This window comes from Cadophora gregata (genome assembly GCF_030347475.1).
Source record: "Cadophora gregata isolate MNR1 chromosome Unknown scaffold_2, whole genome shotgun sequence".
NCBI classification, from domain to species: domain Eukaryota; kingdom Fungi; phylum Ascomycota; class Leotiomycetes; order Helotiales; family Ploettnerulaceae; genus Cadophora; species Cadophora gregata.
Genome location: NW_026695925.1, coordinates 3,236,070 through 3,262,457, shown reverse-complemented (window position 1 = coordinate 3,262,457; position 26,388 = coordinate 3,236,070). Strand labels below are relative to the sequence as shown.

General features: G+C 47.9%; 9 protein-coding genes across 10 annotated transcripts; 4 read left to right on the top strand and 5 right to left on the bottom strand.

Annotated features, from left to right (window-relative positions):
* Window positions 1–1,813: 1,813 nt before the first annotated feature.
* ONS95_008352 (uncharacterized protein) lies at window positions 1,814–8,377 on the bottom strand (the record flags this gene model as incomplete). 2 transcript variants are annotated; one of them, XM_058501904.1, is made up of 8 exons in its annotated part: window positions 1,814–2,806; window positions 2,859–3,373; window positions 3,424–3,769; window positions 3,824–4,182; window positions 4,232–4,953; window positions 5,044–5,688; window positions 5,746–7,653; window positions 7,723–8,377. In XM_058501904.1, 8 exons carry the CDS (start codon window positions 8,013–8,015, stop codon window positions 2,801–2,803), a joined length of 4,794 nt encoding a protein of 1,597 aa, XP_058363226.1. In that variant the 3' UTR covers window positions 1,814–2,800. The 2 variants fall into 2 exon arrangements, with proteins under 2 accessions (XP_058363226.1, XP_058363227.1); XM_058501905.1 differs by having other exon boundaries at window positions 1,814–2,790; window positions 4,232–5,688; window positions 7,723–8,015.
* Window positions 8,378–9,263: 886 nt separating this feature from the next.
* Window positions 9,264–9,904, bottom strand: ONS95_008351 (uncharacterized protein; the record flags this gene model as incomplete). Its single annotated transcript, XM_058501903.1, has 2 exons — window positions 9,264–9,601; window positions 9,685–9,904. 2 exons carry the CDS (start codon window positions 9,902–9,904, stop codon window positions 9,264–9,266), a joined length of 558 nt encoding a protein of 185 aa, XP_058363225.1.
* A 4,595-nt stretch (window positions 9,905–14,499) lies between these two features.
* Window positions 14,500–15,477, top strand: ONS95_008350 (uncharacterized protein; the record flags this gene model as incomplete). Its single annotated transcript, XM_058501902.1, has 3 exons — window positions 14,500–14,571; window positions 14,647–14,871; window positions 14,950–15,477. 3 exons carry the CDS (start codon window positions 14,500–14,502, stop codon window positions 15,475–15,477), a joined length of 825 nt encoding a protein of 274 aa, XP_058363224.1.
* A 442-nt stretch (window positions 15,478–15,919) lies between these two features.
* Window positions 15,920–18,128, bottom strand: CBX3 (Chromobox protein 3). Its single transcript, XM_058501901.1, has one exon. It carries the CDS (start codon window positions 18,037–18,039, stop codon window positions 16,033–16,035), a length of 2,007 nt encoding a protein of 668 aa, XP_058363223.1. The 5' UTR covers window positions 18,040–18,128; the 3' UTR covers window positions 15,920–16,032.
* A 284-nt stretch (window positions 18,129–18,412) lies between these two features.
* On the bottom strand, window positions 18,413–19,252 carry ONS95_008348 (uncharacterized protein; the record flags this gene model as incomplete). Its single annotated transcript, XM_058501900.1, has 3 exons — window positions 18,413–18,580; window positions 18,628–19,066; window positions 19,116–19,252. 3 exons carry the CDS (start codon window positions 19,250–19,252, stop codon window positions 18,413–18,415), a joined length of 744 nt encoding a protein of 247 aa, XP_058363222.1.
* A 223-nt stretch (window positions 19,253–19,475) lies between these two features.
* ONS95_008347 (uncharacterized protein) lies at window positions 19,476–20,154 on the bottom strand. Its single transcript, XM_058501899.1, has one exon. It carries the CDS (start codon window positions 19,985–19,987, stop codon window positions 19,478–19,480), a length of 510 nt encoding a protein of 169 aa, XP_058363221.1. The 5' UTR covers window positions 19,988–20,154; the 3' UTR covers window positions 19,476–19,477.
* An 832-nt stretch (window positions 20,155–20,986) lies between these two features.
* Window positions 20,987–22,602, top strand: ONS95_008346 (uncharacterized protein; the record flags this gene model as incomplete). The annotated part of the gene is made up of 3 exons (XM_058501898.1): window positions 20,987–21,432; window positions 21,481–21,886; window positions 21,937–22,602. The coding sequence occupies 3 exons, from the start codon at window positions 20,987–20,989 to the stop codon at window positions 22,600–22,602; spliced, it is 1,518 nt and encodes a 505-aa protein (XP_058363220.1).
* A 98-nt stretch (window positions 22,603–22,700) lies between these two features.
* ONS95_008345 (uncharacterized protein) lies at window positions 22,701–24,205 on the top strand (the record flags this gene model as incomplete). The annotated part of the gene is made up of 3 exons (XM_058501897.1): window positions 22,701–22,747; window positions 22,841–23,037; window positions 23,088–24,205. The coding sequence occupies 3 exons, from the start codon at window positions 22,701–22,703 to the stop codon at window positions 24,203–24,205; spliced, it is 1,362 nt and encodes a 453-aa protein (XP_058363219.1).
* Window positions 24,206–24,262: 57 nt separating this feature from the next.
* ONS95_008344 (uncharacterized protein) lies at window positions 24,263–24,709 on the top strand (the record flags this gene model as incomplete). The annotated part of the gene is made up of 1 exon (XM_058501896.1): window positions 24,263–24,709. One exon carries the CDS (start codon window positions 24,263–24,265, stop codon window positions 24,707–24,709), a length of 447 nt encoding a protein of 148 aa, XP_058363218.1.
* Between the last annotated feature and the right edge of the window lie 1,679 nt (window positions 24,710–26,388).

The window sequence follows — 26,388 nt, the reverse complement described above, 5'->3', positions numbered from 1 at the left end:
CGAGTCATGCAAAGAAGCGTTGCGTCCACTCTTGAATCTCGTACTCAACGACAATGATACTACGAATTACGGTTCAGCACCAAGTCACCTACTGAGAAAAGTCATTCTGTCCTAGTTCCAAGGTTTGACTGATTGGCCGAGAGATGAAGTCTCAGCCAGTCTTCTCAAAGTTTCGACGTTGATACTTTTCGAAATTGTTTACCAGTGTACGCACACAGCAATAGACGATCAATAAATATCTCGAGTCATCTTGAGCACCACGTTTATCATTGACATTTACTAGCGAGCAGCGGACCTGGAACCAAGTCGCCGATGAACTTTCTCATGGGTAGCCCAAACTTTATAGGCAACATCATCAATCGAATTTGGAAGAGGCGCGCAGACGAAAATATTACAAGGCAAAGTCATTGAACCGGTATGAGTTTACTTGATGTGGAATTGGCATATCATTATTTTTAATTTCCAGATTCACAACTCAGTTGCTCGATCATCCGCAGTCCCAGCACTACCAAGCATCCCCAGCACCAACAATCCAATCCACTCCAACCCCTCCCATCAAATCAAATCAACCCAAACCCCCCCTTATCCTCACTCCCCCTCATCCACCCCAACCTCCCACCTCAACCCAATCCCCCCCTCCAAACACACCCTACTAACCTCCCAGCCTTTCATCCCCATAGCCAACATCTCCCTCTTCACCCCCTCAAACTGCAACCTCCTCAACTTCCTCAACATCTCGTTCGGCTGCGGCTCCAGCGTGCGTTTACAGAACCAGTACCATTCGCTTCTCTCGCGACAGAGATGCAGATCTAGGATTCGGGAGCGCTCGATCTCGTCTTGGATGCGGTGGGCGAGGTGTCGCGCTTTGGTGATGTTGGTGGATGTGAATCTGGCGTGGGCTTTGAGGGATGGGAGGTGGGATCTGGGTTTGGGTTTGGATTTGGATTTGGAGTTGTGGTGGTGGTGGCGTTTGGTGATGCGGAAGGGTGAGGGGGTTGACTTTGTTGTGGGAGGTTTGGAAGGTGAGGGTGAGCCTTGGGCTGTTCTTTGAATGTTTTGAAGGCTGGAGGTGTGAGTTGGCGATGACGTCGATGCGTGACTTGGTAAGAAGGTTGCATCTGCGTCCTTTGATTCTGATCTTGAAGACCAGGGCTCCAATTTCAGTTCTGAGACCGTTGGAAGTGAAGGTGAGAGTCGATATATGTAGCAGTCTAGTCTCTCGATCTCTTCATTCTCTGGAGAGGACGCCCGCATCATGAGACCCATTATGATTGGAACGATTGACGTAGGGATAAGAAACCTAGTAATGTGAGAGTCTGATTGAAATGGAGACTCTGTTAACTCCTCTCGATGAGCTATGCAAGGCTTTGTGATGTCTGAGAGAGAATTGATGGCGTTGCAGCTAGCGGCTAGTAAGGAGAAGGTCTAGTCCATTTTTCGTTCCTGGGGAAGATGAGCGAGTGATTTTACTCGTCGATATATCCTTCCTATTGTTAATACTCAAAGCCACAGCCTGGTAGTGAAATCACTAATGTGGGGCAGCGAGAAGTGAATGAGCAAATCAGCCGTTGAGAAATACGAATACCTCTTGCTGAACCCAGAGCTCTTAAGTACTGCCTAATCATACTTTCAATTTTACAAACATAGAACTATAAGTTCTTCGAGATTCTGGAGATCCATAGAAAAGTGTCTTGCTCTCATTGTGTACATTAGCCAATCGGTGCCAAGGTGATGATCACACGGTTCGCACTGGAACTTTATGAGAGAGAAGGTCAGGAAGGGATATCTCATTAGAAAACAAGTCGTAAATGTTCTTTGCATAGCAAACTTCTTCCTCGGATGAATCTAGAATCCTAGGTCATTGTTGCCAGTCGATTGTGTGGTGCCGACTCAACATCGGAGGCTTTGTTTTGATTTGCTTTCGGTCCCACTTTAAAAGCTAAGCGAGAACCCCCTATTGTTGTCATAATCGCCCCATATTGGGGGTTGAGGTCCAAGAAGCAGGTATTGGGTTGTGCAAATTGGCTCAAGATTATTCATGAAGCTGAGATATGGAAGCGAACAGAATGTAAAGACAGAAAGTAGAAGCCATAATCGACCCCATCGCTGGCAAAAAAGACAACCCCGTGAAAAATGAGGACATCAGACTAACTAAGTGGTAAAGAACAAAATCAAACCCCATGTTCCCTCCAGCAAAAGCAACGAAACCAAGCCAAACCCTCCATATATCTCCGAGCACAAGATCTGTAGAGCAGCGATTGAACCCACTCACAAACCCATCATCCACTCAGAAACAACATCCGTCTTCCCCTCCCCATCAATCAACCCTCCATTAACCACAATCTGACCACCACCATACCCATGTCCATATCCCGCCCTCTCCCTCTTCAAAGTAGCAACCCTCTTCGCAACCTCGTTCGCCTCAAACAGACTCACGAGTCTTCTCTTCCTCATCCCATTCTCACCACTCTCTCCATCGATATTCTTATCAACAGCCTCGCAGATCTCCCACGTACGCTTCTTACTGTCCTCTGGTTCGGCATCTTTGTCCTTTTTCACGAAGAAGGATGGACTCTTGTTGACGATGGAATCGTAGTCTGTTTGGCCGTGGTAGTAATACATGCTGCGGGTACTGGAGGAGACCTGAGGCGGGTTCTCGACTTGCGAGGCGATGAGGATATCAAGGGACATCTCGAGAGGTGTGCGGCCTGTGGCGTTCTCACGGTACAGGAGCGAGGGGTTGAGAGAGAGGAGGAAGGATGTAAGTTGGCTCATGCCTTGCTTGATTGCCTGCGATTTGTCAGTACTTGGTTATGGTGGTCAGTACTTGGTTATGGTGGTTGCAAGGAAGAACGTACGACATGAAGCGGCAAGTCACCCTCGCCATTGATCATAGCAAGATCTTCACCATTAGAGTACTTGGAAAGAATGGAAACGATATCGGACTTTCGGTACGATCCAGCATTCTTAGCCATGTAATAAGCGAGTGGAGTCAACGCTCCAGGCTTTTCGGTGCAACGCTCAAGAAGCATTTCCTCAACAGCAGACTTATCGAACAGGCTGATCAATTGCTGGAGTTTCTCGGCATTCGTGTTTGCTCGTGCCATATTCTTGGGAGCAAGCATATGGTGGACGATGTTTCGACCCGCTTTGTCGCGATGGCGTTGGTTCGCTCCCTCGGACAGGAGGAATGAGATGACTTCAGGTTGATGAGCGAGAACAGCAACGTGCAGAGGTGTCATTCGTTCTGAAGACTTCTGTTCGATGGAATCTGGTACAACGGAGACGAGATGCTTGATGAGAGCAAGATACTGGGTTTTGTCCTGATCCTTGGAGGGATTGAACAGAATGGCGCAGTGTAGAACCAGTTCACCTTGGTAATCATCAGCATTCTGCCTAGAAGTCTCAGTATCATGAACTTACTCTTCGCATCAAGCCATCCACCAATAGTCTTCTCAAATCCCTTGCCAGTCTCCATCAAAGTCTTGATCCGCTTATCGTGCTTGTTGCTCTCCGCAAACTCTTTGTATCGTCTCAGAGGCGCATCGCTCATAAACCATTCGACCGACTCGATACTCGCAACATAAGCAGCTTGAAGAAGAGGGGGAATTCTCTCTTCGACGACATGAACATCGCCGCCAGGTGCTTGTGCCCAGTCAGCTCGCTTCTTGCCGCCAACACTGAGACCTTGGTAGTATCTTGGTTTGGTCTTGATTTCAATTCCACTCTTCTTGATGAGAGCGTTGAGTGGAATGCCAACACCAGTTGCCTGAAATAAGTCAGTAATGATACTCAAATATATTTGTACCAGGAGCCAACTCACCTTGATCATTTCAGCAAGCATATCTGTCCGACCCTTTTGAATCGCAGTGAGGAAGACAGATTGGCCTATGGTGTAACAAGTTTGATCATCCTCCTCTTCGGCAGCAAGTGCCTGTTGCTCAGCGCCGAGCTCCAACATGAATTTCAGCAATTGCATATTGTTCGACAGGACGGCGTGTTCCAAAAGGGAGCTACGACTTGGTTGATCTTGTTCTGCAGATTCGAGGAATCGCTGGGGCATGCAATTCCATTCGATCATCTGCAGGGGCAACACATTGCTCTTGACAATGTTTGAAACCTCGCCGAGATTGTCCACGGTGAACTTATCACTCACTAGCTCGGCGTAGATTGGGAGATGTTCTATTTGATATCAGCACCAGAAACGAACATTTGAATATACGTAGCTTACCATGATCATCTTCATAGCTATCGTCCGAATCGTACTCATCGTCACTGTCGTCGTTTCTCATCGTCCACCTCTTTCGAGAGCTGATACCATCATCCTTGTGATATTGAGCCATGGATATCTCGACAATCTTTCTCGCGAGGTCATAATGTCCGCGGAGAACGGCAATAGAGAAGGGACTGAAGCCGTTTCCGTCGGAGATAGCGATCTTTAATGGGCCTTCCAGTGGGGAACCCTCGACCCACGTCCATGGAGCCAGAGTCATAGCCTTGAGAGTATCCAAATCATTGTCCCAAGCAGCATCAAACAAGCGGAGATAACCATCCTTCTTCGCTGGATTGAGTTCAGGAACGTTGAAAGTCAAGCTCGTTTCGTAAGCACCCGGTTCAGGTGATTGATAATTGTGTCCAAATCGGTTGTGGTTTTGGGGTGTCGGCGTATTCGGATACATTTCTGCAAATGTCTTGCCTCCTGCCTTGAGTAACGATTTCTCGGCTTGCTCAAGCTCCGCAATGAGCTTCTTGATGGCCGCTTGCTTTTCTTCGATCCCGTCTTCCTTCTTTTCCCCCTTATTCCAAGTTTCCCAGGCCTCTTTATTCTCTCGCAGCTTTTGTTTGTAGTTCTGAACCGCATTGAAATATGCGTAGCCTTTGAGACCACGAGTGTAGTGGTCTTCGTCACGGAGGGTTTCTGGCTTCTTCAAGGTGGTCTCCGAAGGCTTCCATCTATTTAATGTTAGCTTCGTCCAGACCAAGCCGAGAATTTTCCATCCTTCAGGACAAAACAGGTGATCGTGCAAGGGATGAGACACATACTCTCGCAAGGCCTTCAACTTTCTCTGAATGATATCCAGTAGAGACTCCGCAACTTGGTAAGTGCCATTCTGAGGATTCGCAACAACACCCCAGGCAGCCTTGTCCAGCGTCTTAGGGTCTGCACCATGAGAAAGTAGATCCTGGACAGATTTCCCTAGATCGTGGGTTGCAGCCGCAATAATCGGCTGAGTGACAGAATTGTGGTACTGTGTCTTTGTTTGTTCCGGGGTGTGGTTTCTGGCATAGGTATTCTGCGCAAGGTATGTCTTGACCCAGGTATCGAATTCGATGGTCGAAGATGCGCCCAATTCAAGAAGCTTTGCGACTAATTCCTGATTTCCGCGGTCAATTGCGGATGTCAGAGGCGAGTAGCCCTGCTGGTAGTGAGAGCCACCACCATAGTTGTTGAGAACACTCATTGCGACTGGATTATCCTCAGAAAGGAGAAGATCCAGGATATCAGTTCGTTCTTGGCTGACCACATAATGGAAAACACTGTAGTGATTCATATCTGCTTGAGCAGACGTAGCACCTAGCTTGAGCAGCAATTTGACAACTGCTTTAGCCTTTTCTGCTGGAAGCGACAAAGCAAGCAGAATCGACAAGATGGCTCCACGCGCGTTGCTGGTTCCTGGTTGGACGAGCCTATGGGGTTCTGTATTAGATCTGGCTTCAGGGGAAGAAGGTTGCGGCAAGACTTACTTGACTGGAAGGAGGACATCAGCACCATACTCCGAAACAAGAAGCTCAATGACTTCAATGTGACCATTCAGGATAGCCAAGTGAAGAGGGGATAGGCCATAATCCCAAGCAATGACATCGATCTCGTAAACATCCGGATCTTCAGAGTCGTCCTCTGGGATGTCCTCTCCCACCTTGGGTTTGTCCTCGGCAACTTTGACAAACGAGCCCATCGTCATCGAGTCGGAACCATCTTCGCTGTCCAACCCAATCTCAGAAGCTTCAGACTCAGCATCACTGATGTCTTCCTCGTCCTTCTCTTCTCCGTCCTTGGAAGTAGAGCCAGTAGCAGCCTGCGCAGCTTTTCTCGCCGCGCGACGAGCTTCGACTTTCTCATCCTCTTCCTCCTCATTGGCCTCGCTCTTCTGCATCAGAGCATTGACCATCTCCACATTACCACGCGCAGCTGCAATGTGCAAGGCAGTGCGACCATCCACAAGTCTAGCAATGAGTCTGGCCCCGTTATCGATCAAACATTGGACGATTTCGACAGTTGATGCCATGGTTGCAAGGTGGAGAGGTGTTCGGCCTGTGTAGTCGCGACGATTGACATCGACACCTTCTTGAGCGCACCAATCCTGGACGTGCTCGAGGTCTCCATCCACAATAGCTTGACAAAGTCTGGCAGTGTCTCCGACGTACGCCATGGTAGTCCACTCGTCGTCTGTGATGGGATTGAAGCTTCCGATTTCTTGTCGTCCAGGATCATCCATAAGGAACTTGAGTGGACCCGAGATGTAAGTCTTGCTTTCTTCCTCGGCGACTTCGATCTCTTCATCATTCGTGGGAACAGGGCAATAGCCGCAGCAGTCCTGTAGAACCTCCTCAGCAGTACCAAAGAAGCAAGGGTGTCGATGAAGATAGACTTCACGCTCCTTGGGCTGGTTCCACTCTGCATTCAGGAGAAGATCCTTGGCGTAAAGCAAACGATTGATTCTGGAGGCTTGGTACTTGGGTCCGTAGGGAACTGTCATGGTGTGATAGGAAGCGACTTCCTCTTGATCGACCCATTCAGCCACCTCGTCTTCCTCTGCATCCTTGATATTGCCGCCCATACGATACTGATTGCGGTAGCCTCGGTGGAGTGCTGGCCTGCCACGTTCAGCACGGCGCTGATCCATGTATGCCTCTCGGTCGACTGTCTTGGGAAGCTTCTCCAGAATCAACAACCGAGCAAGTCCCTGGGTACGGCCGAAAGAGCGTTCGAATATTGTTGGATCGATCCTAGTACGGTCCATCAGAGGCCAGTGAACTTCAAATCCTCTGTGACTGTACTTTGAAAGGCGATTCTCGTAGGATGGCGAACGACGGGTGAGATCAATAGTGTTGCACTGCGTAACGAAAGCGGCGACAGCTCGAGGGGCAGCATAAACCTGTTTTCCATCATAAGCGGCACAAGCACAATCAACATCGAAGCCGGTGATGATTTGAGAGACGGAATCATAAAGACGAAGGACGATCTGAACATGACGAGTTGGGTACTGGGATGCAATCGTGATGGCGTTCTTGGTACGGATCGTAGTAGTCTCATGGAGGATGCTATCCTTGATATTCTTCTCGATCTGCTTGATTTTTTCCAAGCCCTCTTCTTCATTGAGACCGTAGAGGAATAGATCAACATCACTGGCAGGTGCCAGATGCTCGTGATAGTACTCTCTCAGACTTCGTTTGCTGCCGGCCCACTTCTCGGGTACGGGCAGAAGAGCGGTGGTGACTGCGGAACCGGCTGCGACGACATTATTCCAATCAAGGTCTGCGAGAGATGATTCGGAGAAGAGATTGAAGTTCTTTTGGAAATCCTTGAAAGATGAGACGACGGCAGGTGAACCATTGGGCTTGCGGTCAGCGTCGCTCAATGGCATAACATATCTAAATAGTGTGAGCACTGACAAAATCTCCAAGAGTACAGTTGCGGGGAGGAACGGGACTTAGTCTTACTTGGCCTTCTCATCATCCGACTCCTCACTCAAATCCCTCGCACGGATCTTCAGCTCCTTCTCATGACCCTCAAAGATCGGAACCAAGTTGACGTTGCCATCCTTGACCAACTCATGGTCTGGTTGCTGAGCATACACCTTTCTGAGCTCACCCTCAAACTTCTTGAAAGGCTCAAGAAGTGTTCCGATCGGTGTATCGGAATTGCTGGCAAGATACGGGATGAAGTCCTTTACAGACTCCGTAGGCAGAGTAGGGATCTCAATCGGATCCTTAGATTCTGCGAGTGTCGGCATATTGAGAGGTGCAGTAGAGATGCGTTATGTGATGCTTGAAGACGACGCTTGACGACTAACTAATATGGCGGATTTGTGACAAAGGAATGAAAGGAAACGCGATATGACAATGATGAAACGAGGATGAGAGTTGGTTCTACGTTTGTAGAAAACCAGATTAAATTCGCAGAACACGCTGGAGAGTTGAGGAAGATGATGGATGGTGATGAGAAACAGAAGAAAGACAGACGCACGGGAGAAGGAGGCTTTTGTTCTCATCAAAGCCAGCCCACCCGGCTACGGATCCTCAGTTCAGCTCAGGGCCAAGAAGGGAGACACGGGAACTTGCCTCCACAACGCGGAGGATCAATTACTCACGCGCGTGTTCCCGTGAGGAAAAGCGTGAGTGAAAGCAGGCAGAACTGCTATTTTGGGGGCTGGTGCCTGGCGCTAGGACGGATGTGGTTGGGACTGCCTAGAGCACGTGAGTTGTGCAAAATTGAGTGGTCCCAGGATAAACTGGAAAGTAATAAAGATCGTGAGCTGCCTGATTGAGTGTTGGGCTTGGGATATTGGAAGGCTTGTATTTATCCACTCAGACAGACGTCACTGATCAATGTGGCTGGACAGGATAATGGGATCTGATGTGGAAGTCAAACTTGTCTACGGGTCACATGACATGGATTCCAGGGAGAAGCATGAGAATGGGAGTCGGTTCTGAAGAATTTGTGAAAAGTCGAACTCTAGGAATTTGTATAGTATTGATGATAAAAGAATGTTCGATGTGTTTAACGTATAGGTAAGATTAAACTTGACTTAAGCATATTCTTCGCGTCGCCCAGCTAAGCGAACAGTGAAAGGACATACCTTAGGTAGGTACTACCTAGGTACTTCCTGGGGAAGGTGCTTACCTAGGTCCTAGGTGCACTACGATGAATTACCTACACAGGCGGAGAGATATTGTACGTTTACAAGATGAGATCAATAGACGACGAATCTCACATGCAATTATAGTTTGGTAATGCAGAGTTGACGAAGTTACAAACTTCTCATCATTATTATGTGATGTGTTCATGTTTTCCTTTACCCGTCCATCCATACATACAAATCCGCAGACCAGCCTACCCGACCACACTTAGAATGAAGATTTTACACCTCATCCATCCATCCATCCATCCCGCAAACAAACAACACACCACCACATCATTACATTTTCCTCATCCCCATCAGTCCAGCCATCACTCACTCACTCACTCCTTCCTCCCTCCCTTACAAAGCAGCCAAAACCGCCATACCAGCAGCGAAGAAGCTCCCCGCACCAACAACGACCTGTCCAGCGGCATTAGTGACCTGGATAGGCGCCGAGGAGGTAGTAGCAGTAGCGTTGGAAGATGGGTATGGGGTAGGCAAGATGGTGACGCTGGGCTCAGCTTGGGTGGTTACGGCGTAGGTCGACGCAGCGCTGGACACTGAGGCGATGACGCTCGATGCGGATGACGCGACGCTTGAGGCTGCGGAGGAGACAGAGGCAGCCGTGGAAGAAGCTCCTCCAGCGGCAGAGGAGGCAGATACTGCTGCGCAAGCGGCTTGGGCGGCGGTTAGGACAGCTAAGAGAGGGTTGTTAGTTTATGTTTTTCAACTTTGTTTTGGTACATCTCGAAAGTTTGGATATATGGGATGGGAAGCTTACCGATAGCTTGGTCTCCGCAGGCTGCGAGGACACAGGATGTAGCAGCGGCAGTGATGGCGGATTGGTTGGCAGTCTCGCACTGGCATGCAATATCGGTAGCTCCGCAGGTCGTGGCAGAGGCCACGGCATCAGAGATACATGTTGTGGCACAAGCTGGGATTTGGGCATTGGCCAAGCCAACGAAGGCGATGAGAGCAACGGCGGAGAATGAGTATTGCATCTTGAATGTCTTTTTGTTTTTGGATATCGATTTGGACTGGTATTGCCGTAAACGAGTGTTGGCAAAATTATACAATTGCACGGGTATTGATACAGCGAGTGTTGGATTGCTTGAGGTAAGGAAGGAAAGAAAAAAGGAGAGGAAGAAGGTGCTGGGAATTATGGTTATATACAGGATCGAGATGAGCTGTTGTCAAGGTCCCCCCTCATGGTGGCCGGAACACCAACCACCAGGGGCCCCTAGTTTCCGTGGCGGCCAGTACACTTGCATCTGCACGACGCCGGACCTGAGCCGTGTCCAAGGAAACAGATTCGATGGCTTACGAATTCGAGCTCGTCCTCCGCGACATGCACCAATGACAATCCAGAATCGGCGACCAGACCTGACCTGGTAGACGCTCATCTGGGGGGTTGGATTTGCGTTGTGCGGAGAAAGCTGTTGCTCTCTCTCTTTCTCGCTCTTATGCTTAGCTTCTAGCTCAGCATACGTTGCTAAAGCACAGTCTAGTCTCAAAGCAGCACATTCAGACACCTTTTCGTCCAGCATATTCCTGCTTTCAGTTTAGATGACAAGCAGTGACAAGCGGACGGACCTGTTTGCTAAAAGTAACGATGTCATGGGAGAATCGATATAGTTGGGACTGGGCAAAGTTTCGGAGGCGGCGGGACTAGAGATCGAATGGAAGGCGGAGAAAGTCTTGGAGGCTGGAGAGTTTGGGGACTAGTGAAGCGAGCTCTTCGGTTGGAAGAAACGGATTTCTGTTAATGTGCCACTGACGATCCGTTCCTCAGGTAGAATCAAATTTGCGTGCCTGAACTCGAATCTCGGCTCTGATTCGAGTCCTACTTTGTACGGAAGACGAATCCTCGTTTCAAAATTGATAATTCATCGCACCAAAAGTTGAGAGCTGTCCAGCAAAACAACAGATGGCCAGGAAACGGGAGGCATTGGATGTCATGACATGTCATGCCTGAATGCAGGAACGGGCGAAATGCTGGACAGCCACCAGCAAGAAACAGGGCTTTCCTGAATTCGGTGACATCGCCCGATCCTGCCACTCTGCCTCGTTCAATTCGGCCGGTGGCGTAGAAGAGCAGAAAAAACCTCTGTATCCTATCGCTTGAAAGCAAGCGGTTGCCCATGGCAAGTCATCGTATGCAATGTTGCATCCTTTCGGTCCGGGGCATGGTCTGCAAGTGGTTAGTGTTCCTGAATGCTGTGTGAAAATTGTCTGGGGTAGCGCAGGGAAGGGCTAAAGATGCCCGTAATTGTGATTATGGGGTAAATTGAGCAGGTGGGCGTCAGCGCCAATCGACGTTCTCGAGCGGCTTTTATCACCTGGGCGACGCCACAACCAGCGGGGCCGAGGTGCTTATTTCCTTGACATCTGATTTTGTCTCTCATCCTTCATCGTCCTGCGTGTCTGCCATATTGTTTGCATTCTTTGGGCCGTCTGAGATTTGGAAGGATGGCTTTTCACATGTTTATTGTTTACAGGATGTGAAGGGTGTGTTTGGCCAGCGCCAGAAGACGGGAAGTTAAAAATTCCTACGGAGTAGTTTAGTTCAGGGACGAGGATCCAGGAACAAGGTGCTAAAAATGGTAGGTGTGCGCATTCTGGTTCCAATTGGAGGTCGTGCTCATCGTCACACAGCAACGAGAAGAAGTCAGGGCCAGTCGTCCTACTTCTCCCAGGAAACACTCCGTATCCAATCACACAACACAAAAGGCCCTTTTATTTCTCCATGAAATCTCATGGGATGGGGTTAAAGTTCTCATGACTGATGATCATAAATTACCACTTATGTTTTATCTGTCTCATCTCCGCATGAATTGATGGGAGTAGGTGTGTGGATTTTCCTCATTTCCAAGCCCAAATGATCACCACCAAGCAAAGCAACAAAGTGGGCAGCCAACTCCGCAAAACCCCATGATTATTATTTCTGGTTCCTTGTCCTTCTTTTCGTTGGGGCCGAGGCGCCCCGCTATTATTCATGCGTCGTATCTCGTTTTGAGGCCAAGCTCCGGGGTAATTTTGTCTGGGCAATGAATCCTAGCCGGACCGAGAAGGCAGGTAGAATCTTCTCGGTGCTGAGTGCATCGTGGCTTGCAGGCAATACCGGGTCTCGGGATAGTGGTTTCTTCAGGAAAGGAATGAAGACAAAGAGGAAAGATGGGATCCGCCGGTGAGATTAATGCGATGCAATGCAGGCGCGGTGATCCCGCTGCGAAAAGAGTGTGTGTGCCTGTGACGATGGTGGCGAGGGCAACGAGTGGGACAAGAAGTCAGGGGAAGGTAACTTTTTCAAGATTTGTTTGAAGTCTACGAGTTGTGCCAGATGTGGAAGGGATTTTCATAAACCTCAGTCATTCCTTCTCATCTGTCTGGTTATCTGGCGCTTTATGAATGATGCAAGCCGTTTTCCTTCCTCCTTCCGCTCGTGCTGAGTAACAAGGACGAAGTAAACCGTTCATGCGCTTCAGTATTTGAGATTTAAGGTAGGCTGAGTGTGACAGCTCATTTTCCTTATCTCTACTTCAGTCCCTTATTCTCCACCAGTTCAGAAATTTTACTTTCCGTAAAGTATCTCCAAACCTTCTCCTGGTTTCTTCCTCTTACCCAAAAACATCCATTCCGTCTTTTTCCGCACAAGAAAGTTCACATAGAGAGAGGACGGTTGAGCTTAATCTTATTATCACAATTCCACAGAAGTTACAGAACACACCGACACCGAGTACCGATCTCCCTGACCTTGCCATGCCATACCTTCTCAGCCTCTTCTCTCCATACTGGTACCTCGGACCGAAACAGAAAGGATAATTACCGAGGAGGATCCAGCTGTTTCGTTACAGGTGTGGAAGATCTTGTTCCACAAGTTCGTACGAGCTGGGTTGCTGGAGTATCTTCTAGGTGCCTTTCATGGTGTGTGGTCCTGATCGAACTGTATCTCATACCATGCTTACGGAGGTAGATATACGTTTTACGAAGGCAAAAGCTTCCTCAGAGGCTCTTACCTCGTGCGTTACAGCTTTACAGGCAGTCCTCGTCAACTTACTTTTGTCTCATCCACACAGAGACACACTTATACCTACGCAATGAACTCTCTTCCAAACCCCATTCATTCTACCTTCCCTTCAGCGGATCGAAATCAGATCCTCCCAGCGGCGACAAACTTACCGTCCTCTCCATCTACCTTCTGCGAAGCCTGCATCCTCACCTGAGTTGCAAGATCCCACGGGTTCCTGGAGCGAAGTTTTGGTCGAAGCGCGTATGGATGCTTCGACATCCTTCCCCTTGCGAGGCCCAGCTGCTTGATATTTCTTTACGGCGTTCATATTCAGACTTGTTGCTTTGAGAAAAAAAATCTGCAGGTGGACCTTGATGGGGCCATCTTATAGACTCACTGCTCCTCCTGCTGCCGAGCAGCTGAGCTTGTGCAAGTTTCTGTTCCTGAATTCTCTCGTGGCATATGTTCGAGCTTGCCTTCGAGACTCCGCATCGTTGTGCGTTAGCCATTCGAAGCCTTGAGCCTCAAATTGCTGTGCCGGCAGCTTCTCGATTGAGGCTTTTTGAGGTACATAAGCTGCAAGGTCAAATTCAGATCCTGTTCGTTCAATGCTCCTCTTCGACATACCACGGGCAGATTTCTGCTCCTTATGTGCCAGGTGAGAGCGCTCCACTATTGCACATTTCCTCGTTGGCGGTCGTATGTTCCATCAGGGCAAAACATGTCAGACCTGACATCTACCATCCTACGAGAATAGCGATAAAGATTCGAGAATCACTCAAATAAAAATATCCTCCCTATCCAGACCAGCATCCATTAGTGGCGGTCAGAATTCGACGGCAGCAGTCCTATCACACGTATGGTAGTGTTGCTGCACACCTGCTTACAAATTACACGCATTTCCATCTCACTTACCCATTTAGAGTCTTGATATCGTAGCAGCTCGTGGGCCGTCAGCACTAGCTTAAAGCGGTGAATTTGGCGGGAAATGGCACTTCGGCATCAAGACTCACCTGCATGGATACTTTTGCGATGTTGCCTCATCTTCTCAGGAACTCCTATGGTGTTCTCTCACCATTCGTGAAGTGGTCAGAGCGCAGCACTCAAGCATGACATAAGCTCGAACGTTGCGTAATATGTCATTCGTTCCTGCGTCACTGCAACTGTATTCCGGCTTTGGGCTCTCGTGAGCCTAGAAAGGCAACGAATAAATCGTCGTGGTTTACGAGGATGTATTGGATTTGAGTTGATTAGATTAGCATCGTGCTGATTGCCCTTAGGTGAGTCGCGCTCTGAAAGCTAAGTAGACTAGCGAGTGGCTGCGATAGACTATGCGGTGTGTATGAGTGAGGTACTTTTGTTTTTGCTTCTCGTTGAGCTAGAGGATATATATATGGTAGGCTGTGTTTTGCCACATGTTGGATGTATTTGTCAACCAGAGTCTGTTTCCCTTGAGTCTCGATTCTTGTCAGGTCATTTATCAAGCAATCCGCATCCTCTTGTCTTGTGCATACTTTTCTAGTAGTCGCTACAGGTTCAAGACATCCTATTACTTTCCCAAAACCACTTTCACAAAATCAGCACACGATGACCCACCCTTCCATCTTCATCCCTTCACAAACAATGGACTCCATACCTTTCGAATGGAACGTCTTCGAGGTAATTTCTCTCCTGTTCAACCGCTCTGCGGCCACCCCTCTGCAAGACATCAAATGCTAAACCATCAAACACCAGCAACAATTCTTCACCTGGCACCAACACCTGGACACCACTCTCTCATCCACCAACCTGTCCACCCCATCCAGTATCCCCTCAACAACTGAACCTCCCGCCTCATACGCGCACTCCTCCTCATCCTCCAGCAGGGGAGCAAATTCACCTACCACGGGAGAACAGGCCTTGGATCTCGATCTCGATCTCCCCATAAAGAATGACCCGAAATCAAAGAAAGCACCTACTGTACGTCTCCCTCTACTTCCCCCAGGCAAACCACCCCCCCTCAAAATCTCAAGACTAATCCATCCCCTCCCCTCACAGCGTCGCCGCATCCAAAACCGGCAAGCACAGCGTGCGTTCCGGCTTCGGCAGAAAATGCATGTTGAATCACTTCAAGAGAGATTGAAGTATCTGGTGGGTGCGTATGAGGAGTTGAGGAGGAGGTATGTATTTTTGAGTGGGGAGTATGAGAGGATGGTAAGTGTTGGAGTGGGGGTTGGAGTTGGGGTTGAGAGGATTGGTGGGCTGGAGGGCGGGAGAAATGGGAGTGTAGTTGGGAGTGACAGTGTGGGTGGAAAGTTCAAGGGTTGGTGGGGTACAGGGGAGCAGGTTGATGGTGGAGATGAAGGTCTGGAGGACTGTGACGGTGAAGAGGTTGAACTGGAAGGAAGTGTCGATGTAGAGATTGATTTCCAGACGGAGCCTGGGCGCAAATCAGGCCTTGATGTAGACAAGGCGATCCCGCCACCAATGGTCGTTGATGGGTATCAGCAGCAGCACGATTCTGTTGTGGAGTTGAAGAGTGTATGTCTGCATGGTATGCTGGCTTCTGATTTATGGGTTGGGTAAAGCGCGGGGTAAGAGAAGACGGGAGTCTGGATTTGAAGTAGGCGTTTACATAGACTTCGTTTCTTCGCTTCCTAGGTAGACATAGATCGTTGTTTACATTACACACACCATTTTCGCTTCGCTATGAAGCACTTTACTAATCAGAATTAGAAAGAAGCCAGTTGATATTCAGTGTTCCAAGCGTGAAACAACGAGTTGTCTTCTTATCTTTTATCTCCAGTCTGCCGGTAGTGGTAGGAAGTATCGGGATAAGTTGTGTCATGTACAAAAACCTGTGGTCAGCAGTTGGAAGCGAAAGGTTCTGTTGTACGTCGGGCTGTGAACATTTGATGATGTAACTCTGCTCCTCCTTCTCTTTTAGCACTGTGTCATGGCTGGTATCAAGGACAACGACCAAGTCAATTCTGTTCCACCACTGTTCCATAGCAATAAACGGCTAGAACAAGACCACACGAAGTCAATGAAGCATATCATATTCATCTAGAAGTTATATACTCGAAGTCATAAAACAAACAAAGAGCAAATCAGTGCAAAAAAACAGTTGGGTATCAATATTTACTTCCTCGCCTTGCCCTTCTTCCTCTTGTTGCCCTTACTCTCATACTCATCCACGATGTCCGGAACATCAACCTTCAACCTATCACATGGTTCCCACGTCCTTGACTCAATATCCTCATATCCCTTCCACTTAACAAGGTAATGAGGCTCGCCCTTCCATTTCCTCTTTCCCAGAATCTTCTCAACTTCATCCTCAAGCACCGCTTCCATCTCATCCATCTCTTCATTCCTCTTCGTCCTCCAAGACTGCACTAGCTTCGGTACACTCTGCTTCAACTCACTCTCCTCCTCCCACGTCCAGTCTTTCTCATCGGGATAATTCTTCCATTGAATCAATAGTTCGACGTCATCCTCAACCTGTCGCTCAGCTCTAATCCTTAAGGGGACACCACTGTTCTCAGGCACGTCCGATTCTGGAGTCATAGGTCCCTGAGTATTTGTATTCGAACTTTCAGCCTGATCATTCTTTGCAGCCTCTGCTTGCAATTGCAACTGCAAGAGTCGCTCTTCCTCCTCCTCATCGACCTCATCTCTATCTCTAATTCTCGACTTTATAGCTTCTTTACTGCGCGCCATATCTTCAGATTCAGATTCCTTCAAGGCCCACGACTCTGTCTCATCCTCCAGCACGCCCCAGATATTTCTAGGATCGATATATACAGGCTGCTCCGGAGAGGGAGGTACGTCGATGAATTGCTCGATGTGGGGAGTAGTGAAGTCCTCAGGTGGACTGGATGGCTGGAGTAGTGGTTCCCAATCTAGTTCTGTCCACTCGTGGAAGGGATCGTGCTGTGGACGGACGGGCGTTGCTGGTCCGAGTGAGGGGAGGTCGAGCGATTCTGGCGACTGTTCTGGTTCAGGGCTTGGTGAGACTGCGCTGTCTTCAAAAGAGCTGTAGTTGAAATGCTCGGGAAATCTCGTCCAGAGATGCGATGAATTTTCTTGTTTTGGACTTCGTTTGTCGCGGATTGGGGAGGATGTTGGCGGGGTAATGAGCTGGCAATGCCCGCGCGTGGCAGACGCGTTTGTTGCTGTGTTTGCGTCTGAATCGTGTCTTCTCGGTTGGGATGAGTGTGAAGTTTTCGAGGATTTCCTTGAGCTCGCGTCCGATGTCTGGGGTGTGTCCAATCGGTATCTCTTGCGCTTTGTTGATGTTTGTCGAGATGATGATGGTGAGCGGGGATATCCGCCAAGAACCATCTGATCAGCGCTAGCTTCTTTAAGCTCTGCCAGCTCCACATCCAGTTCCTCCTGCTCAGACAGACGAGATCTACCAACCAGTCGAGAAGATTGATAGGGAGTATTGAGTCCCCTCGGATACTTGTAGTGGTACCATCCATTAATCTTCCTGCATTCCTCTCTCGAACTCTTAATCGGCGCAGAGTAGACCTGCGGTACCACATATGGAAGCTCCTTCTTCCTCAACCTTTTCTTCGCCAGCCTCTCAATCCCATGTTGAATTCTCCCGGCCTTGAATTCAGTGTGTCCTTTACCAGTCTTCCCTTCAAACAGGTTCAAGTTCTTCAAACCACCGCATTGTCTTGCGCACTTCGCAATATTCATGAAAGTGATATATCCATCCATCTCTACCGCCATATTCCTCAGTATTTGTCTTTCGATTTCTCCGAACATTCCTGGGCGACATATCCTGCTGTTCAACAACAGTGTGTCGGATTCCATATTAATATATACACTTTGCAATTTCGAGAGTCGCTCAACACTTTTCTTCTTGGCCAGTGTCTCCCAAGGCTGATGGGCGAGTGTTCCGGTGAATTGGGGGAGCCATGGTTTGTATAATCTTTGAACAACGTTTCGGGATATTTGGCAGACTTGTAGTAATGCAGGAGGCCGTTGTTTCGAGTGCAATTGGCCTTCTTTGTAAAATACTTCTACGAGGCGTGGGGTGTATTCGGCGTTTGCAGCCAGCTGGAAAATCTCCAGTTGGATTTCGAGGGGCAGTTTCTCGAATGCAGCGAACATTTTGCGGCTGATCAAATAGGTCATAGACCTTCGGAGGGGCAATTGGAGCGTAAGTGGAGAGAAGTTGGGAATTGGCAATCAAATTCCAACGCGTCACGTCCAAGCACAAGCACTCAACGCGAGGTTGACGCGCTACTGTAGATTGACGATCCTCCTGCGTTTAGCGAGCCCCTATTCTACCAATACCGAAAGTCAAACTTGAAAGCTCAAGAGACTTCATTTATCTAAGACAGCTCATCTTTTGATTCAACGTATTTTCACGTTATCGATCACGAAAGGCTTCATCCATTCAATACAGATGGACTTATCCAGAAAGCACAACGCAAAATTGCCTCCAGCAGCCAAATGGGATTTTCAACTTCTCTCCTCTCCCCTCCCTTCTTCTATCACCTATTCATCATAGCTTCTTCAAGGGGCTCTTGTTGAGCATGACCTTAACAGCACCTACCAAGACAGCAGCACCCAAAGCCATCGATCCAGCATAGAATATTGCTGGATGGTATGCTTTCAAAGTGCTGTGCTCACCACCATAGGCCGCCAAAAGATACCCAGCAATTGGAGCTCCCTACTTTATATTAGCGAACTTTCGAGCCTTATATTGACGAAACTCACCATCAGATAACCACCAGCCCAGCCAGTCACAATCATTCCCATCGCAACACCCACCCTCCGACTTCCAAAGACACTCCCCACAACAGTGGGCATGGTGCTAAAGAATCCTCCATTGGCGGCACCATTGATGATCACAAAAAGTATCAAAGGACCAAGCGAGTTTGATACCGGCCAGATGACTAGCATACTCAACGCACTCAGAATCAACGAAATGAAAAGCGTGTTGACAGGACCGATATAATCTGAGAGGAATCCACAGACAAGACGTCCAATTGCTGATGAAAAGTTGAAGCCTGCTACCAGACCTGCTCCAGCTGACGATGAGAGTCCCAAGGAAGAGCTGTACAGAGGGAGGAAGAATGGAGGGACGAAGAGCGGGAATGTTGCGATTGCTCCAGCGATGAAGAGGGTTGTAAAACGAATGTTTCTGAAAAGACTCCTAGACACATGATCAGTAATTCATTTTATCGGGATGCTCTGTGACATACCATTCCACGAAATTCGTAGTTTTAACAGGTGCTCTTTCTTGGATCATCCAAGCTGCTGGTAGACCAGTGGTAAGAATCAGGATCCCATTGATCTGGAATGTCCATTCGACACCGAGCTTGCGGATGAGTGCGTCCATGGCGAAAGAGATGACTGTTCCTCCTAACCCGCCACCCGCATATACGACGCCATTTGCAATGCCTCGCTTCTTGTTGAAGTATTGCGCTGGGATAGTAGATACTACCTGTGAGAAATCAGACCCAACCCCTGTTCTAGCCACGTTTCAACTCCTCGCAACTTACAATGAAGCACAAACTATCTCATATCAGCACGCTTCATCAACATTACCAGGAAGTCAAGCAACTCACCTACACCCCACCCCCATAACCACCCCCGCAGTGAAGAACAACCCCCCTACACTCCCTGTCGAGAATCCACTTAACACACCACCCAAACCCAACGCAAGCACACCCACAACAGCCGTCCATCTCGCCCCAATCCATCTCACAATCCTCGCATTAACCAGCGCAAAGAACGAAATACACGCCGCCGTCAAACTCCCCACAAAGCTCAAACTCGCCGGGTTACTAAGATTCTTCTCGACGAGTGCTGCTTGGATGACGCCCCAGGAATAACTCGTGCCTACGAACCAGAATGTGAGGATTGAGCAGGCGAGGATCACGATCCAACCATAGCCGCCGTCAGGGACGAGGGCGTCGGCCAGACGGGACTCGGCGATTATGGCGTCGGCGGCGGGGTCGAAGTTGGAGGAACCGGGCTGGGGTTGGGAAGAGAGGTTTTGGGTTGATTCTGAGGCTGGTTGGGAAGGTGTTAAGGGCTCGAGGGATATGGTTTGAGATGAGGCTGATGCCATGGTGGGGGACTTGAGGGACTGCTGAACCCCACTTTCGACTTATCAGGCTTGAGATCGTAGAGCGCAGGACTTAAGTGATCCTAATAAAGATAGGTTTCTTTATGAATTGAATAATTAGAATTAAAAAGAGGTCTTTGAAGTCAATTTTGCATGAAGCATGCTTGCCGTAGCTCCGGTGAGATGACTCTTTACCCCTCCAAGCCGCTAGTTCCTGACTAGCAAAAAGTTTGTCTAAACAGTTTTTCTAGAAGCTCCACATGACCAATCACCAAACTTATAATAATTTCATATCTCATTACATGGAGTTCTATGTCAGGGCGTGGAAATGGACTTTGAATCCATAAGTATTGGTTACTGTGATGAGTTTTGGAAAACGCTACACGCGGGCTATCGTCACTACAGCAACCTCTTTGGATCTTTCTTATGTTGATTGTTGGAATCTTTCAATTCATCGACTGAAGGCAAAAAGTGCCAGATTATTGTTCGACACGAACCTAAGCTTGTCATCAAATGCTTGCTTTCGTGTCTTGACTGGGACAATTACCTAGCCAGGAACTTAAGCGAAGCCGGTCGGGGAAATGTCAATAAAGAACGATCCTGGAATCCCGATTTGACGGTTTGTAACCAGAGATTCCCTCAGTCATGAACTAGTATCAATTCCATTGTTCAGGTCTTCCTTTTGAAAATCTGGCCAGTAATATCCCAGAATCCAGTTCAGTTGTGTAACCTACCGTCACGTGTGGAACCCCACCAGTGGCTTGGGTTGAGCTGCAGGGCAAACTGGGAGGCATTTTTCAGCCCAAATGACCTTTACCACCTAAGCCGGGCGCAGCTGCTTCTTGATAACACCCTCGTCTCCCCGCTGCCTGTCTCAACGAAAGAAAAGACCATCTTCATCCGCTCTTTCTCCTCGTATATGACAGCACGCCCACGAACTCACCGACGACTTGAGAAGCTGTGTTACACGTCTTTGTGATCACACCTGATTAAATCCTCGCAATGGCGGACCCTCTCAGTATTGTTGGCACCACAGCAGGCCTACTGTCACTCGGTATTCAGGTGTATGGCGGCATCAAAGAATACCTGGGTGCCATCCAAACTCGAGACGAAGACCTGGAAGGTGTCCGAAGGCATGCGAGCTTACTCAAAGATAGTCTCGCGGCTATTGAGAAGGGCATTCAGAGCACAGCTATACACGAACAGCCTTCTATTCCATCGGTAGTTTTTTGCTTGCAATCCTGCAAGACTGAACTCAATTCTTTGAGGATTTTCCTCTTCGAACTTGGATATCCCCCTGCTACACCATCCACATCACTCAGAGCCACGATCAGCGAAGGAAAGAAGAAGCTGGTATATCCATTCAAGCGGGGGACTATCACTAAGCTAGAGGATAGATTGCGAAATGTCAACGGAATACTCCACACGGCATTGCAATCCTTGGGAATGTATGTATACTCGTTCTGTCATCAAGCGTTGCTCTAATAGTACCACAGGAATGTCTTATCTGAATTGCATGAAATGGTCGCTGACCACAAGGGAAAATCGGATGTCCTTATGGGGAACATTGTGACCCTCCAGTCTGAGACTTCTATGATCAGTACATCGGTCTGCTCGATTCAACAGACTGTTCCATCGATTATGAAAGGTGTCCAACATCTAGGCCCACTAATGGAAACCCAGGTCTCATCGCTATCGAGCCGAATGGATCAGACGTACGAAGCAGTGCAAAGTAACTTTTCAGGTCTCGGAGACCGTATTGAAGCTTCTTCACAATCTCAGAGGTTCCAACTCGATCGTATTGAAGCACGTATGGCACAGAAAGAGCAGGAAGATGCCAGGTTACGTCGTGTCGAAGAGATCTTGGCCAATCTGCAGCTGACAGATCCTTGTACACGTCAGGTCAGAGTTCTAATTCAGCCCTGAACGTTGTCTATTCTGATGATGTGCAGCAAAACTACACGTCAAATATTGCTGTTGGACGTCTGGTTGCAAAGCCAAATCATCTCAAGCTTTTATGCGACGACTTCGACTCCGAACGAGATTGCTTTCCTTCAATCACTCAGTCACAGCACTCAGTCACTCGAACTCTGAAAAGAAGGGCAGGCAATTGCCAGTGCAGCGCATACCGGCATCGAAAACGAAGCTACATTAAATGGGGGCCTCTAGCCCTTTTCCATTATAGGGACACTATGGCTACCTCGTGCCAATGCTCTGAGTATGCCCTCCAGGAAAGTCACAGAAGAGTCGGAGGAACGTACCTGGGATCAGGTACTCTGCTCAAGCGCGCAATCCAGATCACATTCCTAATGAAGCGCGGAGCTGGCGGCGCCAGCATGAACGCTAATCTGTCATTCTGCAACGTCGTAGATGAACAGAAATCTCCAGTGTTTCGTTTGCTCCGTCTAGTGATACACGCGTTGATATCCAAACCCAAATTAACCCGCTGGAAGTCCGGTGATGTTGAGAGACTTTTCAAAGAATGTCGCTTGAACATTGGGCATCTCTATCGTTTCCGGAAAAGCAGGGCCAAGAGATATAACATCACAAGGAGAATCTATTTTACATCGTGCCGCTTTTTGGGTAAAGCTCCTTGGACTCGATCTGCGCGCTACTAGATGAGTGATGACTGACCTCGCAGGTTCATGTGGTTCCTTACCTTTGTGGTGAAAATAGATACACGCCTTTGAAATTTGTGAAAGACTTCATTGTCGAAATGTTGAAATACGGCGTTCCAGCCGATATATGTGATAACGATGGACGGTCAGTAGCTTTCTTGGCTGTCGCTTGATAAAACTTTGAAGTGGCCCACGATGTTCTTGGCTTGACAGTGATTGTGGACTAAACTTCAGATAGAACTCCTCTCCTATCAGGTCTTGCACTGATAGGAAATGCCATGGGGGCAATAGAATGTGGGAATATTAATAATATTCTGTTCTCTAGCGTTTCAGATGATCTGGTTCACGACTTCAACAAAGCCGATCAGATGAAGAGATATGACAGTCATGGAGTGAAGGTTAAGCTAATGAGGTCCTCGCAACAGATGGCTGAAGGTGCGTTCAATTGCTACGTTTGTATTCAGTGAAGAAGCTAAATTATATAGCTATGGGTTGTAACAGATTAGCTATAGCTATATTACAGCAAAATGGAAAGGAGCTCCAGAGGCTTCTCCATGTGGAACCATCATTGGCTGACGAGGAGAACGCATTCAACGACTCCCCTGCGCATTTGGCTATCCCTTGGCCTGAAGGACTGGAATATCTGCTTGGTTCTTGCGGTCTGCCACCCGTCATTCCAGGACAGCTGAACACCCTGCAGCATGCCGTATCTTACAGCTCTGGTGTCTGCACCAATAATGCGGAGCTCAAGTTTTGCTCAAACTGCTCTTGCTTTAGACCTACAGAGATTGTTTTGCAACACAGCCCTAGAATGGACCGTCACTACGATTTCATGACCCTGTTAATTTTTGCATCTCATCGAACTAGGCTTCTTTTACTCAAACATTTAAAAGCTTCGCGGGAGCGCTTGCGGAGCTATGCACTGGACCACTTCCAAACTGATGACTCCAGGAGACTAGGACTCTTTTCAACTCGGATTCTTGACGCCAAAACGAAAGATGTCATTGAAATCTTGCAGCAAATGTCTATAAGAATTTCGCCCGGCCTTTTCAGTGGGATTCTAGATCCTACTTGTGCTGCTACTTCCGGTGTATCAAGCTGGGAATCTGTCTATACCTATATCGATTGCGCAGCAATAGCAGATATGGCCTTTGGATTAGGATTCGGTGACGTGGATGTTCCAGGTAGTGATGGAAACACACTTATTTCTAAGGCACGATCTCTTGGCTACATTCTCTGGCTTTTGGATCATGGTGCAGACCTCTCAACACCTTCTGAGCATATTATAGGCTCGAAGCTCAACCAAGTTGCGGCTCACGGGGTAGCTGGTTGGTTCGGTGGTCATCTTCTATCTCGCTGCAGTAGCCGGAGTATGTCAAAGGAAGATTGGCCCAAATCCACTGATGGATCATCTGAAAAGCGCTTGATGTCCTATTTGTTGAATGTTCACGCCAATGACGCCTGCGATTGTGCTTGCTCGATTCGAGGCTGTACGGTCTTTCTCAGCATCCTCAAAGGTTACTTCTGCGATGGTCGCCTCGGGAATTACTCTGAAACGGGTATACCTCGGGAGGAGGAAATCTTTTGCTCCTATGAGCTGTAGGAGATCTTGCAGCTTAAAACCTTGGAGACTATCCATGTAGAGGAAATTCTGAGGTACATGACCTTTTTGACTCTCGGAATCAGGCATACATGCTGCGAAGGCTTTTGCCTCCTCCGAAGTCCATCATATGAGATAGGTTTCGGCAGAACCTACGACGACGAAGACTTCCAGGAGTTCAGAACAGAAGATGAGCATCTCACTCAAATATTGGAGGATCTAATGGTAGAGTTTCAAGCATCTTTCGACGCTTGGGGTTGTGCCTTGCCTGAGTTTTTGATACATTCTTGGAAACCACGTATGTACGAAGTACTAAGTGAGCTGGATGGAAGCTTTGTTTCTGAGGAACAGAGAACAGAGTTGCAGAACATTGGGATAGTCTTAACAGAAGAATCCGAGCGAATTCCAGAGGTAGTGCTCCCTGAGATTGAGGTGGCCGACGACTACAAGATGGAGAACGACTTGGAATACTGGCTTCGGCATATGGACAAGATCATGGAGGAATGAATTGCTGCCGTCGGCTCTTGAAAGTTCCCTGTTTACATTCAGAGATGGGATTGAGCACTGCCAGGTCTTAAATCTGGCACGCTATGAGGATTTCAATTTCACACAATCTTCCTAATTCTTCATGTGCAGCATTTGAAATTAAAATTAGAAAACAAATCAGTCCAAAAATGTTCAGTCCGTTCACCGAGAAGATGAAAAATTTCTTTCAGAGCCCAAATAACGGTAAAATTGCACACATTAAGATCAAGAGTACCACGTAGTCTCCATTATGTTACTGATTGCATCTAAAACAACGTGACTTCCAGATCTCTGTCAACGTTCCTTTGTTTACCTCGCTTAAAATATGTATTTCAAGCGGGGTAAACTTTACCCTACCAGGCCCGATATTACTTTGAACGCTTGACTTATATTTAATTCAGAGCAGTCCAGTCCAAACTTTAGGAATAAAGATTCCGATCTGGAGTGAGAACATGATTGGTGCTTACGCAATATCATAAGCTGCACTCAACATGACAGTGGACAAGTTTCTGACAACAGCATCTCACGTCGTCGTTACATACAGCATCGCGCGAAACCAAATAGATTAGACATTACTGGAGAGCAATTACAGCTTCAAACAGTTCTCATGGGAAAAGAAACCCTGATTTCAACGGACTTTGTCACTCTCAAAGAGTAACGGGATGCAGCCAGGAACACAGCTATGAATTCTTACTTGGCCTCCTAAATTTGGCAAAACGCACACCGTCCAGTCAATCGATCTAATAAAAAGTGCTCATTGCTGATAATATGGATCTGATCATCTTATCAAGGACAGGAGTGCGTAATTCAGGTTCATATAATTCAAAGTAGGCCATGCTAAACGAAGCCTTTCGAAGAGTCTGGCAAGCAAAGAGTGTAGCAATGGAAATTTGACTGGATATCAGAGTGTTCTGGAGACTAAACACGTTCCTTGCTTGTTTATTTTTAACCTGTTCTCCATATAACCAAGTCATAAAAATTCCAACTCTCATGCAAAACATACGTGGTAGAAACTTCAGACAGTTAGTTCTCTGCGTGTCAACAAGTATCGAGACCCAGAAAACCTCCAAGAATCAATCCAACCCGAGAACCAAAGCAAATAGAAGAAGAAAAGAAATAAGTGCATGAAAAACAACTTTGTCAAGTATGGACGATTCCAATCTGAATCTTGAGGGCTAGACCACTCAACCAATCATGTACTACTCCTCTCCAAGTGCTGCCAAGTCTACTCTTCCAGAACCGACCTGATTATACATCCCTCCTGTAACTCTCAATTTCTCAACTTATTTTCTCCACTAGGGATACCTTGCATCAAGTCTCGACGTATATAATAGACCCACACCACAACAAGCATACATAAACTCCGCTTCACCCCTTCATCCCTCCTCCCCTCGCTGCGTTCCAACACCCATCTTGCCTCTTGTCGATAAACAGTCAACTCAATCACCTGCCACGTGTCCCTTGTCACTTGGTTCTTATGGATTGGATAGAACACAGAAACGACGCCACCTACATACTCATATAAAAGCTCTTTCCCGGAGAGAGATGATAGAGAGACGTGAAGCTCGTAGAAAAAATAAGACGGGTGGATAAAGGAAGTGGAAAGTGTAATGGAGTTTTGAGCGCTTTACCATCTCATAACCCGTTCGTTCCTGGCTTTT

Coding starts and splice junctions, on each gene's coding strand:
- CBX3 (XM_058501901.1), bottom strand. CDS start 18,039: ATGACCTATTTGATCAGCCGCAAAATGTTCGCTGCATTCGAGAAACTG.
- ONS95_008347 (XM_058501899.1), bottom strand. CDS start 19,987: ATGGCATCAGCCTCATCTCAAACCATATCCCTCGAGCCCTTAACACCT.